The sequence below is a fragment of the Pongo pygmaeus genome, chromosome 1 (genome assembly GCF_028885625.2).
Source record: "Pongo pygmaeus isolate AG05252 chromosome 1, NHGRI_mPonPyg2-v2.0_pri, whole genome shotgun sequence".
Lineage (NCBI taxonomy): Eukaryota > Metazoa > Chordata > Mammalia > Primates > Hominidae > Pongo > Pongo pygmaeus.
The window spans coordinates 133,328,482-133,348,261 of NC_072373.2; the positions used below are offsets into that span (position 1 = coordinate 133,328,482).

Sequence of the window (19,780 nt, forward strand, 5' to 3'; positions counted from 1 at the left end):
ATAATTTTTAGTTAACTGAACTGTCAGATGTGTGTTTGTGTTTGTGTGTGTCAAGATATATGTATACATAAGCACAGCTACCTAAGGGAAATCAAAATCTCTTCTAGTCTTTCATGATCCTTTTATTGCCAAATATAATTTGTTCCTCAAGCAAATAATTCAAAGTTAAAATACAGAAAAAGGAACCTTGGTTTCAGGTAAATAATGTAAAATGTGGAGTTGTAAGGTAAATTCATTTGATGATAATAATTATCAAATTCAAAATTTGGCCCATTCAGATGAGAACACGTCAATTCAAGCAAAACTAAACAAAATACAAAAAAAAAAAAAAAAAATTTGGCCCATCAGCCATAAAACTAAGGTCTAAAATTTGGTCTATATTGTTTTACTGACAGATGCTACAAACAACATTGTTTCAGACATATACAATTTTTTTTTTAACTCTGAAGATTAAAACAAATCATCGTAAATATGCAGGTAGACAACATAAAAGGATAAAATACTGTTTCAGCAAAAAATTAGTTAAAACCATAGCAACTATGGTTGCAATGGTTTTAAACAACTATGTAGCTGAATTCTTTGGTTTTTACTTAAAATTTGGGTTTTAGGGTTTGTGGCATAAATACTTAAAGTAAAAATATTATGACACACAAACACAAAAAATAAAAACAAAATAAAAATACCAGAGGGGCACATGAAGGGACTATAATGTGATAAAGAATTACATTTGTGGTTTAAAAATGAAAAGCAATCAAACTTAAGGTAACTTGTTCACCAAAGTTACCAGCTTCAGGTGTTTTTTTTTTTTTTTTTTCACTCAGCTCATATATACTCTAGTAAAATTTACTCTAAAATGTTTCAACGCAGCATTTAAAAAGAAAGGCTTTCCTGGTATAACAGAGCTAAATTTGAGTTTTAACATTCTGCCCCCTAAAATGGCAAATGACAGACTGCTAACAGAGTAACACTTACCTGTAACTACCATGCTGCTCATATTAGAGTTTGGACTACTGAGAACACTGCCTGAGAGTAGTTCGTCAGATCCTCTCTATAAAAACAAAAACAAATTAGCATAAGACATCTTTAAATTTAAAAATATTAATCTAAAAGCCTTTCACTTAAATGTCAAATGTTACACTATTGGGAATAGTTAAAAATGTTAATCCCTATAATAAAAAATTAACTTCATCCCTCTACTCTCCCATCTATCCCTCTCCCATTCTCAGAAAGGCAACAGTGTTCCCTTCCCTTCTTTAATCTAAGTCCAAAAGACAATAAATAGAAAAAGTGATTAGATTCTGTAAGCAAAAGCTTTGGAAAGCTATCTCAATTGTTTACAAACAAACCAAAGCCACACCAGCTAGACTTTCTCAGAAATGTTCTATAAATCCTCCATCCCAATGGTCGTTTATTCATCCAGATAATTCACGTCTTTAGAAAATTAGAACTTCATTCTGGTGAGTTAGATATCAATATCATCATCATTATTAAAATTAAACAGGTATATATTTCAGTGGCTAGAACACTGAAAGCAAAGGCAAAATCTTTGGAATGAGAAATTTTCTGCAAAAAAATAAGGTCATGTCTTAAAATTCTTTACAGAAAAGGTTATACATTCATTTCTTTGGGAACTGCACAGTTGTTCAAACCAGCCAGTGACATTTTAGCTATTTTGAAAATGTTATGTATTTACAAAAATATGAATGGACTAATATTTAAACTAGCTAAAATCAACTGTTTTGCCTTGGTTATGTGTATTTACATACATGGATATTAGTATTTAAAATAGGTTAAATCAACACCGGCTGATTTAAAAAATCAGTACAAAAAAGTTAAATGCAACCATCAAAATGAAAAAAATGTGCAAAGGAGATAATGAATTATCAAAGCATTTCAGAAAGTACAAAAAATCCAAATTAACCATAAGCTTCAGGCTAATTAGTATTTAAACTCATAATGAATAAACTGTATTACAACAAATATGAAAACAGTAAACAGATATCAATAGGTTGTCTCCCTTAAATATTTTAAGAGCTTTCTACTTATTAGCATCAAATGCACAGAGAAAAAAACAGAAAAATACAACCAATTTCAAGCCACGTTGATACTGTATTTACACCAAGCCTAATTTCTTAACCAATTTCTAATCAAGATATGGAAGATTTGGCATGGCATAGTTTTATAAGAACATGATGAGCAGAATTGTATACGTTACTGATTCTCACAGTGTAGTCCCTAAGATCTAATTGAATACTCTAGTGATTCTCAAAGTGTGGTCCCTAATCCTAAGATTAGACCTGGAAACTTACTGACAGTACATGTTCTCAGGTCCAATCCCAGACCTACTGAATAAGAAACTCTGAGGGTGGGATCTAAAAACCCAGGTTTTAAAAAAAAAATCCTCAATAGACCTGGAAACTTACTGACAGTACATGTTCTCAGGTCCAATCCCAGACCTACTGAATAAGAAACTCTGAGGGTGGAATCTAAAAACCCAGGTTTAAAAAAAAAAATCCTCAAGTGTTTCTGATGCATGCTAAAGTTTAAGAACCACTGATACACATTATTGGCTCATTATCAACAACAGAAAATGTTTCCTAGCTTTCTTCGTGTTTTCAGGACAAGTAGAAAATACGGTATTAAGAAAGGGTGCTCTGGAGCTGAGCTTCCACTTATCAGTTAGGTAACAGTACTTAATCATTCCAAGCCTGAAGTTCTTTATTTGTAAAATAGGGATAACATCTACATCACAGCCCTTAGGATTAAATTAAGTAATACACGAACAGTGATTACCAGGCAAAGTGCCTGGCTCACATCAGTAGTGCTCACTATAATATTCCCAAGTGTCAACCAAGTACAATGTCCCCACATATTTATTGACTAAGTAAGTGAATTAACGTTATTATTAACTGTTACATATTTTTTGGCCTTTGTTCTCAGACCAAAAAAACTGAAGGTCAAGTTACTCTGCATACAAAATCAAAGTTGGCCCCTCACCACAGGATACAGAAATAAAGCCAGCCCTTCCATAAATCCACAGAAGTCCAGATCAGATATTCTAAAAGTAACAAACAAAAACAAAACTTAAGCGATGCTTGAAGTTTTACTCACCTGAACAAAATTCCTAATCAAGTAAAATATTGTCAATGCTTTATTTGTTCCTTAGTTCACAAAAACACTTTAACTCTCCTAGTTTTCAAAAATATACCTGACCTCTTTTCAAATGTATTATTATCAGCTTATTCTTTTGATGTTTGACTATTTGTGAATTCAAATCCTTCCATACACCTGGAGTATAACACTGTAAAACTTGTGATTGCAGTGGATCACAGGTAACTTCTTTGGAAGACGATAGGTGGGGAATCTTGGGTCTACTCAAGTAGAAAAGCAAGCCTCTAATACTAACTTGTGGTGTGCTATGAAAGACACTCTTCCTCCTTCCTGCAATGCACCTTTTTGCATTTTTTTAAGTTTGTATTTATGAACTTTTTTCTTCCTCAAATGATTTCACACCTGCCGTTAAGAGAGCAGATTTAACGGCCTTCATTACTGAGAATAATGTCAAATTATTTGCAATTTTGAGATTTTACAAAAATTACTGAAGTATTTTTACAAATCACATTTTTATTTAAAAAAGCAATTATGCCTGTCTTTGCATTGAGCAAAAAGCTTACCACTATTATGCCCAAAAGAAGTGATTCAGCACTACTGATAAATGTTAACATTACCACATTAACTGACAGAATAATTTCACCTGAATTATTTCAGCCTGGTCATTTAACTTACAATGTATATGAAATAAATGATCAATGGTAGTGATTGATGACTGCCCCACATTAATGACTGCTGAAGCAAATCAAATTAGTGGTAATTAGAATCAAAATACTTACTAAAGAATACATGCTCTTTAAAAAATTTTTAGTTCATCTAAGAATGATAGCAATTTTAGATTCAACTAAAAGAAATTAAATGTTAAGACTAGCACAGATATCTCTTATTAAATCTGACCACAGAAACTTTTCTTCCTGAGTAATATCAATGACCATTTCAAGAGAAACTAACATCCCACAGAAACAAGAAAATGCAGAAATAGGAAGATACACTCTACACGTCAGAGAAAGAAACCACTTAAAAAAAAAAATGCAAAAGTAAGTACAGATTAAAGGCCATTTAGCACTCATTTCAATGTTACAAATTTCTTGTTTTTTATTCTTATGTTTATTAGATACTCTATAATAGTCTAGTCCAACTATTAATACCATGTATCACTTTCAGGTGGAAGAGCTGCCAGGTCTGCCAAGAAGACAACCAAGGACTGAAGGCTGAAGGTGACAAGGGTCTCTGGGCTCTGCTATGGTTTGGGACTGAGAACTAACCAAACATTTTCTCCTCTGGAGATGGCAGCCTAGGGAACCATGACAGAAAGACACAGGGCAAGGACACAAATATTAAGTTCCCGAGGAAAAGTAGATTATCAGAGAGGAAGAAAGGTGCGTACCCAGGTGAGTATTCCTGGTCTCCTTAAACAGAGGTGCCACCAAGATGATGAAGACGTGGAGTGCATACCACCTACCTATTAAAGGCTTGCAAAAGCCCTGACTCATGCAACCAATAAAAATAGAGAAAACAATGGTACAATGAAGAGGATCAGTAAAATCAAAAGCTGACTTTTTTCAAAAAAGACAACAAAATAGACAACTACAGGGAAAACACTTTTTTTAAACAAGGAGAGCACAATCACACATCAACAGACCACATAGCCAAGAACAAAAGCCTAGTGATCAGTGAAGCAACAATATGAAAGAAACTTGGCCCAGTGAATAACCTTATGGAGCAGATTGATACCACTTTCTTGTACCAGCAGGACTTTTGCTATGACAGAAAAAGAAACAAACAAAAAAACCCTTCTATTTATGCCACTATGTTCTGCATTTTGTTATGATAGTTTTTTCAGCCTTCACCTTATGATATATACACCTGTAATATGAAAAAGTCACTACAGAGATTTCAATTTAATTGACTATCTTAATAAGGGCAAAAAAATGAAACCAGATCCCTACTAAATACACAAAAATAATTTTCTGATAAACATAAAAAGCAAAATTTTTTAAAATTTCAGAAGAAAATATATCTTTATGAACTCTGAGTATATAAGGATTTTCAAATTAAGACACAAGAAAACTGAACATGAAAGAAAATACTGATAAATTCTACTACAAAAATCTCTTTATAAGAAACCGTATCACAGCAACAGTTGAAAAGCTAAAAACCGTTATTAGGGATTGCCTTCAAGACTTCCAGTAATCAACATGGAAGATGTCCACAAGAGCAAGAGAAAATTTGGAATGTGTAAAGAATGGGATCATATAAATTATTTTTATCTAAGATGCAAAGGGAATTTGTGGCCACATTAAAACTCTATACATTAAGAATCTGTATTAATCCGCAGCAATATGCACTGGGAACTAGAGGCGGGGGGAGGCAGAAAGGATTGTAAATCTAACTGTTGAGTACTGAGCTCACTCTCTGGCTGACAGGATCACTTGTATTGCAAACCTCAGCTTCATGCCATATACCCATGTAACAAACCTGCACATGTAACCCTGAATCTAAAGTAAAGTAGGAAGGAAGGAAGGGAGGAAGGGAGGGAAGGAGAGGGAGGGAGGGAGGGAGACAGACAGACAAGACAGCATAAAGAAGTGACAAGGCAAGCTACCAACTGGGAAAAGACATCAGCAACACAAATAACCAAAAGACAATCAGTAACCGTAAAACACACACTTTTTTTTTCAGACAAGGTCTTGCTCTGTCACCAAGCTAGAGTGCAATGGAACAATCATAGCTCACTGCAGCCTCAAACTCCTGGGCCCCACAAGCAATCCTCCTCCTTCAGCCTCCCAAAAAGCTGAGATTACAGACGCAAGCCACCGCGCCCCCAGCCATTTTTTAAAACTACAAAATTAGTTAAATAATAAACTCACATTTTATCAAGCAAAAAACACCAATAGGGATTTAACAGAATTTCACAGAAGAGAAACACCCATGTCCATAAATGTGGGGGAAAAAAAGATGTAAGACCTTATTAATAATCAGGGAAAGACAAAGGAAGACCAGAGAATACACTACACACCAAATTGTTAAAAATTAAGAAATTAAATACCTAGCCAAGTGCTCGTGGGGATATGAAACAGCAAGACCTCCTACGCACTACTGGTGAGAACACAAATAGGAACAACACACTGGAAAATAATCTACTACTGTCTCATAAAGTTTATTTTACACATTAGTAATATATACCTATACCTTTAAATATACCTTCTCAAAAACGCTTGCATAAATGCACCAGGAAACAAGTACAAAAAAGTTCACAGCAGTATTGTTCTTAAAGTCAAAATCTGTTTTTTTTTTTTCTTTTTTTTTTTTTTTTTTTTTGAGATGGAGTCTTGGTCTGTCACACAGGCTGGAGAGTAATGGCGCGGTCTCAGCTCACTGCAACCTCCGCCTCCTGGGTTCAAGTGATTCTCCTGTCTCAGCCTCCTGAGTAGCTGGGGCTACAGGCACCCACCACCATACCCGGCTAATTATGGTATTTTTAGTAGAGACGGGGCTTCGCTATGTTGGCCAGGCTGGTCTCGAACTCTGTGATCTGCCTGCCCTGGCCTCCCAAAGTGCTGGAATTACAGGCTTGAGCCACCACGCCCGGCCTAAGTCAAAATCTTTAAATATTCAAATGTCCATCAACCCAAATGTCCAATAAAAGAGATAAAATGGGTATTTTCACAAAAGAGTGTATCACAGCAATGAGTATTATAAAACTACCCCAAAAATACGGCTATTTATTAGAATCATTATTGAATTAAAACACAAGACACAGAAAACATTATATGGGCATACCATTTCCATAAACTAAAAAAAACCTAAATATATTTTTGTCATTGACATGAAAAATTCATATTGAAAAAATAAGGCAAAAGTTGTGGCAGCCACCTACCCATGACAGGGTAAGAAGGGGGATTAAAAAGCAATATTGGGCTGGGCGCAGTAGCTCACACCTATAATCCCAGCACTTTGGGAGGCCGAGGTGGATGGATCACGAGGTCATGAGATCAAAACCATCCTGGCTAACAGGGTGAAACCCCGTCTCTACTAAAAATTCAAAAAATTAGCCGGGTGTGGTGGTGGGCACCTGTAGTCCCAGCTACTCGGGAGGCTGAGGCAGGAGAATGGGGTGAACCAGGGAGGCGGATCTTGCAGTGAGCCAAGATCACGCCACTGCACTCCAGCGTGGGTATCAAAGCAAGACTCTTCTTAAAAAAAAAAAAAAAAAAAAAAGCAATATTGTTGCATATGGAATATACAACAGTATTGGTAACATTCAAGCTTTTTTATTTGAATGGCAGGTTCATGATGTTCATTTTCTTATATTTCATAACATTCTCACAAATAAACTTTGATTAATATAACAAAAAAGATTCTAGGGAGAAAACTGTAAGGATAAGGTGATCAGGTATTTTGTCACCCAAAATGGGATACATTTGTGAGAGGACAATTACACCTGAAAACAGATGTAAACCATGATAATAAGAAACCTGAATAAGAAAGAATAACAATCAGAAAGTTTAAATAAGACACTTAAGTAAAACCAGGCATGTTATAATAATCATTTTTATCAAAATTTAGTAAGTATAAAGGCTTTACTAACAAGTGGAAATAGTAAAAGAATGATCAAACCATAATCAAAATGGTAGATTAAGATGATCACATTATTTTATAAACAATGTACACAAAAAGTAAGAATAAGGATAATTTAAAGAACTTAAGACACTACATAGATAGCCAATACTATCACCTACAAGAAAGATAAGATGCTCTCTGAAAGACTACAAATGATTTTTAATACATGACATACTAAATGACACTTCCCACAAATAAAGCTATCCCTAAGTTATGGTTGTTTTGCTAGCTAATCTTCACTGATCAAGACATGAGACGTGGAGAGCTAGTATTGCGGTCTTCTTTTCTATGCAATAAGACATTTTTAAAAATAGCATTTATTGCATATTTTAATACAGGTATATATATAATAGGAGGAATCATGGACTATAATCTTTCTCCCCAGATAACCCCATTGACATTTTCTACATTAAAAAAATTCAAACATTAACTGAGAAAATTAAAAAAAAAAAAAAACCATAAAGAAGTTCTCGTTTGCTTTTATCAATTATCCTGAATTTTCATACAATTCTTTTCCTCAAACTTACATATATACATGGTTTTGTTTTTGAGATGGAATCTCAGTCTGTCACCCAGGCTGGAGTGCAGTGGCGCGATCTCGGCTTGCTGCAACCTCCGTCTCCCGGGTTCAAGCGATTTTTCTGCTTCAGCCTCCCCAGGTTCAAGCGATTTTTCTGCCTCAGCCTCCCAAGTAGCTGGGACTATAGGCACATGCAACCACAAAGTTAATTTTTGTATTTTTAGTAGAGACGGGGTTTCACCACATTGGCCAGGCTGGTCTCAAGCTCCTGACCTTGTGATCCAACCACCTTGGCCTCCCAAAATGCTGGGATTACAGGCTTGAGCCACCGTGTTTTTAACATTCATATAAACACACACACACACACACACACACACACCATACAAGCTGCTTAGCACTGTTCTCTTTTCTTTTAATAAAATAGCTTAGAAATTAAAAAAAAGAATGATTACTGCAATACACCAGAAAATAAACGTTAAACTCTTTGCTGTTGCGACGATACTAACAGCAACAAAAAGGAACTCATATTGATTATACTGGAGGTTTTAGGGTACCAACTCATCAGAAAACTTAAAAAGTCAAAATCTCTCCTGCTTTTCTTATAAAAAGGGTACTTATGTATGACCAAATAGATGATGGATATAATTCTTAAGAATTCTAATATATGCAGAAAAAAAGAATAGCGCCACTTTTGCAATACCTAATAAAATTATGCAATCATTAGCTACTAAAAACTATTAGGTGAAAGGATGATGCACCCTGCAATAGATGGAGCAAGCTGACACCTGAACCTACCGATAAATGTTAACATCATGAAGAGGTAACGAGACATTCTGATCCTCTTAGTGAGATACAATAGGAATTACATAGAGTACATCTGCAAAATATTCTTGGTAAAAATTAAACCAGTCTGATCAACCCTCTGTATTTCAGGTAAACTTGTTTACATGAGGAACATATGAAATGACAACATAGCGGTATAATCAGCAGAATCCAGAAAGTGGGAATTTTTTTTTTTTTTTAAGACAGAGTCTTGCTCTGTCGCCCAGGCTGGAGTCCAGTGGCGCCACTGCAAGCTCCGCCTCCCGGGTTCACACCATTCTCCTGCCTCAGCCTCCCGAGTAGCTGGGACTACAGGCGCCTGCTACCATGCCTGGCTAATTTTTTCGTATTTTCAGTAGAGACAGGTTTTCACTGTGTTAGCCAAGATGGTCTTGATCTCCTGACCTCATGATCCGCCGCCTCGGCCTCCCAAAGTGCTGGGATTACAGGCGTGAGCTACCACGCCTGGCCAAAACGCCTGGCCAAATTGTACAGATGACTCAGTTTATCTAACAACAACAAAAGAGAAAAGGCAAGAAAAATAAAATAATGAAAAAAAAGTATTCTGAATACTGGAGATCAGACGACATTAAGAAATTATTTTAAACTTTATAATGGTACCAATGTCACATTTAAAAGAGAGAGACACATTCTGATATATCTGCAGATTATATGAAATGATCTGAGATATGCATTAATATTATCCAACAGAAAAAAAGTGTATTATATACCATTCCCTCTACTTTTGTGTAGCTTAAAACCTTTATAATGAAGTTTACAATAAAAAGAGAACTCTAAAAGTAAAAAAAAAAAAAATTGCCAAAGCTATCAGCTGATTACCTTTAACCTTGAATGCATTTTAAAACAAGAAAATAAAGGAGTTCAGGACCCCCAACCAAAAAGAAAACAAGTAAAAAGGTTGGTTCTTTGAAAAGACCAGTAAAATAAATTCTGTGACAAGACAAATCAAGAAATAGGAGAAAACATAGGTGCCTGATATTAGTAATAAAAGAGAGAATTCAAAAATGCTATACAATTCTGAGAAATTTGAAGCTCAATAAAAAAGTTTTCTAGGAACGTACTCAATAAACCAATAATTTTAGAAATATTGAAATATTAGTCCAAGTATCCCTGTTCCCTCATCCCTTACATATAAGCTGTTTAAAATCCTTTTAACATATTTTCTGCGTTAAGCATGTCTCTTAGGGAAAATACCATGAAGAAGAAAGTGGAATATTCTTCAAAGAAATGTTATAATTCTCTGCCTTTCAGCTAAAAAAAAATTGCCATTTTATTTTGATAATGCAGCTATACTGTTCTCCCAATTAACTACTAAATTTAAGGCAAGTATAAATAAGACCCAAAGAGCCTTCACAGAACTTAGCCAAATGATCTTAAAATAAATGCAGCGAAGAAAACACCAAGACAATTTTGAAAAACAAAGTTTTGACACTCACTGTACAGGATTCCAAAACTTAATGCTGATGCCATAAGTAATTAAGACACTGTTGTACTGCTACAACACATAGCACAGAAATGGTTCTGTGAATATATGGAAACCTGAAGAGCTGAGAAAGCAGATCACTGGAGAAAAGCTGAGCTATTCAATCAAGTAGGTACTAAACTTGCTATCCACATAGAAAAAAAAATTAAACCTGTACCATATGCTACACAAAGAATAAATTCCAGGTAGATTAAGGCCACAAATGTGAAAATCAAAATTTTAAAACTTTCAAAATAAAATACACAAGCCTATATGTAAGGCCTTAGGTTAAATATTTTTTTAAAAGAAAAACATAAATGTCACATTAAAATTTACAACTATTCATCAGTGTAAAAAAAACAGGTCAGAGAGAGGAGAGAGTTATCTGTAGGACACGTAACTAACAAAACAGGCCAGGCACAGTGACTCACGCCTGTAATCTCAGCATTTTAGGAGGCCAATGCGGGAGAACTGCTTGAGCCCAGGAGTTCGCAACCAACCTGGGTAATATAGTGAGACTCCATCTCTACAAAAAAACTGAAAAATGAGCCGGGCATAGTGGTGTATTTCTGTAGTCCCAGCTACTCAGGAAACAAAGGTGGGAGAATTGCTAGAGCCTGGGATGTCAGGACTGCAGTGACTGTGACCGAGCCACTGCACTCCAGCCTGGATGACATTGTGAGACTCTGTCTCTCAAAACAAAAACAAAAACAAAACAAAACAAAAACTAACAAAACAATTAGTGTGCACAGTATATAAAAACTCCTAGGAATCAATTTTTTTTTTTTTTGAGACAGAGTCTCGCTCTGTCGTGCAATGGATCACAGCTCACTGCAACCTCCGCCTCCTGGGTTCAAGCAATTCTCCTGCCTCAGCCTCCCAAGTAGTTGAGATTACAGACACCCACCACCAAGCCCAACTAATTTTTTGTATTTTTAGTAGAGACGGGGTTTTGCCATGTTGGCTAGCCTGGTCTCAAACTTCTGATCTCAAGTGATCCACCTGCCTCGGCCTCCCAAAGTGTTGAGATTATAAGCGCGAGCCACCGCGCTGAGCAGGAATCAATTTTAAAAAAAGATAAAACTACAGTCAAAAAGAAAATGAACAAACTATATAAACAGGCATTTAACAGAGAGGAAACATTAATGGCCAATAAACTAATAAAATATATCATTAAAATAAAGCATTAATAGGGAATGTGAATTAAAACCACAAGATATCCTTCCCATGTACATTTGATTGGCAAAATTAAAAAGTCCAACAATGCCGATTTTCAAAGAACGTGTAGAAACAAGAATCTACATGCAGCACTAACAGTATAATTAGTATAATCACTTATAAAAGCAATATGTTAACATTCAATCGATTTGAAAAGACACAATCTGAGAAACTCTAATATTAACACGTTAGAATATGCACATTGATGCTTACAGCAGCAGTTTGTAATGGAAAAAAATTTAAAATATTTGACAAATCAACCTCGTCAAATATTACTCATTTGTCAAGATGATATATTCATATATCACATACTATATGGCAATGAAAATTATATATATATAAACTTAAAAAACAAAAATAACACTGAACAAAAAGAGCAAATTACAGAATACATACAACATGATAGTATATCTATAGTTTAAACATGCAAAACCAAACCATATATTGCTTAAGATAAAAATACATAAACATGTAGTAAGTCCCAGCTACTCGGGAGGCTGAGGCAGGAGAATGGCGTGAACCTGGGAGGCGGAGCTTGCAGTGAGCCGAGATCGCACCACTGCACTCCAGCCTGGGCAACAGACCGAGACTCTGTCTCAAAAAAAAAAAAAAAAAAAATGTAGTAAATGAGAAATTTATGGGAATGGTAAACATCAAATTTAGTATAGTAATTACCTGGAGTGGAGAAGTATGGGTCAACTATATGCAGGGTATTATGAACTGAATACTTATGTTTCCCCAAAAATCACATGCTGAAATCCTAACCCCAAATGTAATGCAATTTAGAAATAGGGCCTTTAAGAGTTAACTGGAGGATTTCATAAGATCATGAGAGTAGGGCCTTCATGATGGGATTAATGCCTTTATGAGAAGAAACACCAGAGAGCTTCTGCCATCCACTCCCCCGAAGTGTGCTCACAAAGAAAAGGTCATGTGAGGCACACAAAGTAAAATGGTGGCCTCACTTCAAGAGAAGTGGCCTCAGAAGTAAAGTTGCCTTGCTGGTACCTTGATCTTGGACTTCCCAGTTTCCAGAACTGTGAGAAAATAAATTTCAGTCCACTCAATCTATGGTATTTTGTTATGGAAGCCTGAGTTATGACACGGGGGCTTCAAATGAACTTTTGTGTACCATAATGGAATGCTATGTAGCCTTAAAAAGGGAGAAATCTTGTGACATGCTACAACACAGATGGACCCTGAGGACATTATATTAAGTGAATATAAGCCAGTCACAAAAGGACAAACACAACCTGAGCATTCCTAACCCGAAAATCTAAAATCCAAAATGCTCCACTAAGCACTTCCTTTGAGCATCAATTAAGTGCTCAAAAAGTTTCAGATGGCTGGGCGCGGTGGCTCAGGCCTGTAATCCCAGCACTTTGGGAGGCCGAGGTGGGCTGATCACGAGGTCAGGAGATGAGTCCATCCTGGCTACGGTGAAACCCCGTCTCTACTAAAAAAAATATATATATATACACAAAAAATTAGCCGGGCGTGGTGGCAGGCGCCTGTAGTCCCAGCTACTCGGGAGGCTGTGGCAGGCGGATGGCGTGAATCCGGGTGGTGGAGCTTGCAGTGAGCAGAGATCGCGCCACTGCACTCCAGCCTGGGCGACACAGTGAGACTCTGTCTCAAAAAAAAAAAAAAAAAGTTTCAGATTTTGTAGCATTCAGACTTCGGATTTTCAGATTAGGGATGCTTAACCTATATTGTATAATTCCACTTATGTGAGGTATTTAAAGTAGTCAAATTCATAGACACAGAAAATAGAATGCTGGTTACCAGGGGAAGGACAAAAGGGGGAGTTTTAAAATCAGTATAGAGTTTCAGTTCTCCAAAATGAAAAAAGTTCTGGATATGGGTTTCACAATGTAATATTATTAAGTACATATAAGAATAATTAAACAATTGAAGTGTACACTTAAAAATGGTTGATGGTAAATTTTATGTGTTTTTTGTACAATTAAAAAGATTTATATCAAGTTATGCAAAGTTTTTTAAAGAAACAAAATGTCAGTGTTTAATCAAGTAAGCAATATTAATAACATTATCATATTAATAACTTTATCATAAAATACTTAAAATGTGGAATATAGAGAAAATATATAAAGAATTATAAAAAACTAATCCCATCAACCTGAAGAAAACTACTCTATTTTGGTACACTGCCCTCCAGCTTTTGGGGACACATATAAATTGTATGCATTTGTCAAAGTTATTTTTAATCCTACTTTTCACACATATGAAAAATATTTAAAAAACATTTGTAATGTTTATGAACAGAATTTATTCTTTTGTTATCACTGAACATTTGTTATTTCTACTATTTAAATAATGCTGTAATCAGCATCTAAAAAATATACTTATCTGATCATTTTTTCCTTATGAGTTACTAGACATAAAATACTAGGAAAAGAATATGAAACAAAGCATTATTTTCTATAGCACTACTCCTACATTAGAAGTGTCCATTTCAGCCCAGATTTTTTAAAGTGGTATTTTGGTATTTAAACCGACATATATTTGAATTGTACATAAGAGAGAAAGATTATAAAGAGCTCCTACCAATATCATTGTCTTATTTAATCTTCACAACAATCACGCAAGTTAGGAATTATTATCCTCAATATTACAAACTAGGAAAGGGAAATTCAGAGAATAAAAGACTCGTTCATAATCACTTAAGTATAACAGGGGCTCAAACCAATCAATGCAACAATGCAAAGTATTTCCGAGGCGGGCGGATCACGAGGTCAGGAGATTGAGACCATCCTGGCTAAGACGGTGAAACCCCGTCTCTACTAAAAATACAAAAAATTAGCCAGGTGTGGTGGCAGGTGCCTGCAGTCCTAGCTACTCGGGAGGCTGAGGCAGGAGAATGGCGTGAACCCAGGAGGCGAGCTTCAGTGGGCCGAGATCGCACCACTGCACTCCAGCCTGGGCAACAGAGTGAGACTCCATCTCAAAACAAACAAACAAAAAAAACCCACCTTATTAATTCAATCAAACCAAAGCCAAGCAAGAGTTTATATATATATACACCACTCCTGTTATTATAATTGTTTAACTATTAAGACAAAGAACTGGAAATGGGTGTAGTAGATGTTTGCTACAATTTGAATAAATGAGGGAAGAGTTTGCTTAAAACAAATAGCAAACATATATGTCTTACCTGAAACCCTGCTAATAGCTTGCCTAGACAACTATCTGTATCAAATAGCAAAGTATCTTTCTGAGAAGTTAAGGAAAGTGGAACTGTGTTTACTGGAGTTCAACACTTATAAAACCTAACTCTTCCTCAAAAGTTCATCACAAATAAAGATTAGAAGCCTTAAAATGGCCCATAAATATTTAATCAACAGCGTGGCTTGAAAGCAAGCTAGTAAAAAAAAGAAACATTACAACAGTAGTTACGAAAACATATATAACAACACTCACAAAGAATCAAGTTTATTTAAACATAAATACTGATAGCAGAAAGCAGGTTCAATTTTCAAAGGTCCTCACTGCAAATCCTTTGCACTCAAAGCTCTCCATATTACTGTCAAAAACTACTTTTTAAATTTTGTCTTCTGCTACTCTAACTCAACCTACATTCCAAAAAATTACTTACTTCCTCAACATGTCCCAATTTTCCTCATCATTACTTGTTTTTGTGGCTTTAAAAGTGAACAAAAACAATGCCACTCTTTCCTGCAACCAGACAAGAAAATTCTACCTTTAAAGGCTCTAAGGAACTCTTCATAGAACCTTTCCACGCTATTAACATATAAGCTCACTTTGTGTCTTTCTCTTTTTTTTTTGCCTTCTTTTGGATTATACATCTGTAATTTCAGTCAACTCCCCTCCCCAATTACTTGCGTTCTACCTCTACTGCATTCACCCTTAGGATTTTAAAATGCAAGCTTATCTGATTCACTCTGGCACTGTCCAAAAGAAATGTAGTATGAACCATAAATATAATCTCATAAATTTCTGTTAGCCACATTTTTAAAAGTAAAAAGAAAAAGGTGGGCCGGGCGCAGTGGCTCATGCCTGTAATCCCAGCACTTTGGGAGGCCAGGGCGGGCAGATCATGAGGTCAGGAGATTGAGACCATCCTGGCTAACACAGTGAAACCGTCTCCACTAAAAATACAAAAAAATTAGCCGGGCTTGGTGGAGGGCGCCTGTAGTCCCAGCTACTCGAGAGGCTGAGGCAGCAGAATGGCGTGAACCCGGGAGGCAGAGCTTGCAGTAAGCAGAGATAGAGCCACTGCACTCCAGCCTGGGTGACAGAGGGAGACTCCGCCTTAAAAAAAAAAAAAAAAAAAGAAAGAAAGAAAAAGGTGGCCAGACTCAGTCCTGTAATCCCAGCACTTTGCAAGGCTAAAGCGGGAGTATCACTTGAGCCCAGGAGTTTGAGATCAGCCTAGGCAATATAGCGAGACGCTGTCTCTACAAAAAAAACTCAAAAATTAGCCAGGTGTGGTAGCACACAACTGTAGTCCCAGCTACTTGGGAGGCTGAGGTGGGAGGGTCACTGGAGCCCAGGAGGTTGAGGCTGCCATGATCATGCCACAGCACTCCAGCCTGGTGGAAAAAGCAAGACCCTATCTTAAAAAAAGGAAAGAAAGGAAGAAAGGAAGAAAGAGGAAAAGGCAACACAGATAATGTATTTCATTTAACCCAAAATACCAAAATATTATCAGCTCTACATGTAACCAATATGAAAACTTGGGATATTTTACATTCTTCTTTCAGACTAAGGCTTAGAAATGTGTATTTTTCAACTAAGGTAGAAGATCAACTTAAACTACATACATGTCAAGTGCTCAGTAACAAATCACTAGTAGCTACTGTAACTGACAACACAGCTCCAATCAATACTAGATCATCAGAACTCAAACTCCAGTGTCTCTACCACTCTCTTACATATTGTTATGATTTAATATTTTTAATTCTATTTTTAAACCTTTAATATTTAATATGTAAGAAATATTAATTCTTACATATTATAAGAATGTAATATGTAAGAATGACCATATTACATTCTTATATGGTCAGTAATTAGATTTACTCACAGACCTACCAATTTCTTGATTAGCCTCACTTCTATATCAGACTTCCTTTCTGGTGTCATTGGCTTTCTTCCTGAAGTACAAACTCCAGAAATTCCTTCAGTGAGTCTGTTGATACATTTCCTAAATTGCTTTTTTGGAGGCAGAATGACGTGTTTCAAAAAGTGTCTTTATTTTGTTCTTCTCCTTATAAGTTAGCTGACTATAAAATAATAGGTGGGGCAGCTATTTTCACTCAATACATTGAAAATATTATTCCACTATCTTCTGGATGCCCATGCTGATGAAGCATATTGGGACTTTCTAGTTCTTATTCTTTAGGGAATCTGATCTTCTCTGGCTGCTTTAAAGATCTCTATGTCTTTGGTGCTCTGCTTTCACTGTTAGGTGTCCAGGTTTTCTTGTGCCTCCTAAATCTAGGAACTCATATAGTTCACCAATTCTGAAAAATTATCAGCCTTTAGCATTTCAAATTTTGCCTTTCTGCAATCTTTAATTTCTTTCTGGAACTCTAATTAGATGTTTGTTAGAACTTCTCTTCCTTTCCAACACATTTTTAACTCTTCTGCTATTTTCATCTCTTTGCTTCTCTGTGCTAAATTCTAAGTTATTTTTATTTTTTTGTTCACTAATAAAGATATTTAGTGCTGTCTGCAGCTATTTTTAACCTGAACTCCAGGATCTCTTAGAAATTAATTTACTGTATTTGATTTCTATAAAAGTGTTCCTTCCAAATGTAGATTTACAGATTAAAGAACTACAACAACAACCATTCTCATCCTTTCAGCGTAAGTCTTTTCCTTATCTAACATTCAAAATAATTTTGGAGGTAGGTACAACTGAAACCATTTAAAAATATGTATAAAACTGAAGCTCAGAGGTTAACCTGTTCAATGCTATAAAAGTCAAACCCTCATCTTTTCATTCTAAATCGTATGTTCTTGACAAGAAAACATTCTTGTCCACCATCAATAGTTCCAACTTACATTAAATGTTAACACTGTATAGTATTACTATTATGTGAATTTTAAGTTACATTTCTTTTTAGATATCCTTTAAGAATACTCATTAAGAGACACTTATTGGTCAGGCACAGTGGCTCATGCCTGTAATCCCAGCACTTTGGGAAGCCAAGGTGGGAAGATCACTTGAGGTCAGGAGTTCCAAATCAGCCTGGCCAGCGTGGTGAAACCCCATCCCTACTAAAAATACAAAAATTAGCCAGGTGTGGTGGCAGGCGCCTGTAGTTCCAGCTACTTGGGAAGCTGAGGCAGGAGAATCGCTTGAACCAGGGAGGCAGAGGTTGCACTGAGCTGAGATTGGGCCACTGCACTCCAGCCTGGGCAACAGGGCAAGACTCCGTCTCTCAAAAAACAGAAAAAAAAGAAAAAAAAAAGGAGACAATTATTGAGCACAGACTATGCCTGGCACAAACAAGGTAAAGTATAAGAAATGTTCCTGGGAAAAACATGACATACACGAAAAGTCAGAAACCATGTCTAACAGAAATAAAAACCCACCACTTAAAAAATTACCAAAAAAATAGAAACCCTGACCAAGTCTCTAGATCTAACTACCAATTTACTGGAAATATGGAGAACATACTAAATTACAAAATCATAACACAATCAGCAAATGTAGTCTATAGGCAACTGCGTAAGACCAATAACCAGTTTTCTTCAACAAACGAAATGCAACTTAAAAAAAAAACACAAAAAACAGGAACGGAGAACTTGCACATTAAAAGATATTTAAGAGGTAATAACGACCTGTTAAATTGGCTGATCTTATTTTATCATGACTCCTTCCCCCACTAAAAAAAAAAAACCCTATAAAAATACTATGACTTTTATGAGACAACTAGAAATTTTAATACAAATTTGACAGTTTATAATATGAATTAACTTAATGTGTGTGTGTGTCCTAATAGTCTTTTGATTATATTTTAAAAAGAGAGTCCTTATTCTTTAAAGATACACACTGAAGCCTTTACAGATAAAACAATATGAATATCTGATATTTATCTCAAAATAACAGAAATGGAAAAGCAGAGTGTGGATATCATCGTTTTAGCTATGGGTTGCTGATGGTTTTGGGGACTGAATGATAGATACACAATGGTTCATGATACTATTGTGTCTAAAATTCATTATAATAGTTTTAAAAAAGAAGTACTGCTCAAAAAAATCTGTTGTGATAACTTTCTGTGACACCTTACTACTTTTAAAGTGAAAATATCACTTAACCACCTTATCCCCTAATGTAGTATGCCTAGAACTAAATTAAGAAAGCTACTACAGTTTAGAAACACACATAGACCAAGAGACTAAAATAATTAACAATATAGAGACTGAGGATTCTAATTCATAGCACTCCATGAAATATTGAAGCCAATCTTTTTGGAGATCGGTCATAATAAAGGTCTTCATCCTCAATGTCTTCACGTTGAGTGGGATGAGGAGGAAGAGGACGAGTTGGTCTTTCCGTCTTGGGTGGAAGAGGGAGAAGAAAATTCTGTATAAGTGGATCCATGCATAAGTGGACCTGTGTAATTCAAAATCATCCTGTTCAAGGGTCAACTGTACTTCATTCGACCCTCAGGAAAGCCCTTTTCCTTTTTTTGAGACTGGATCTCCTCTCACCCAGGCTGGAGTGTAGTGATAAAATCATAGCTCACTGCCACCTGGGCTCAGGTGATCCTCTTGTCTCAGCCTCCCAAGTAGCTGGGACTACAGGCCCATGCCACCAGATCTATCTAATTTGTAAGTTTTTGTAGAGATGGGGTCTTGCTACGAGGACCAGGCTGATCTCAAACTCCTGGGCTCAAGCGATCTGCCTGCCTCAGCCTCCCTAAATTCTGGGATTATAGGTGTGAGCCACCACTCCAGCAAAGCCCTTTCTTGTGAATAGGTTAAAACTTGTTTCAGTTGCCACTTCATTA

The 19,780-nt window shown here is 36.0% G+C and overlaps 1 protein-coding gene across 6 annotated transcripts in view; it reads right to left on the reverse strand.

Moving 5' to 3' along the window:
* Nucleotides 1–19,780, reverse strand: part of PTBP2 (polypyrimidine tract binding protein 2) — a 92,353-nt gene that overhangs the window by 60,773 nt on the left and 11,800 nt on the right. For 5 of the 6 annotated variants that reach the window (XM_054478638.2, XM_054478647.2, XM_054478666.2 and 2 more), the window contains exon 3: nt 973–1,048. In XM_054478638.2, the coding sequence (XP_054334613.1) occupies nt 973–1,048 (76 nt within the window). Of the gene's footprint in view, nt 1–972; nt 1,049–2,898; nt 3,100–19,780 lie in introns of those variants that run through there. The other variant, XM_054478695.2, reaches the window with a different exon arrangement.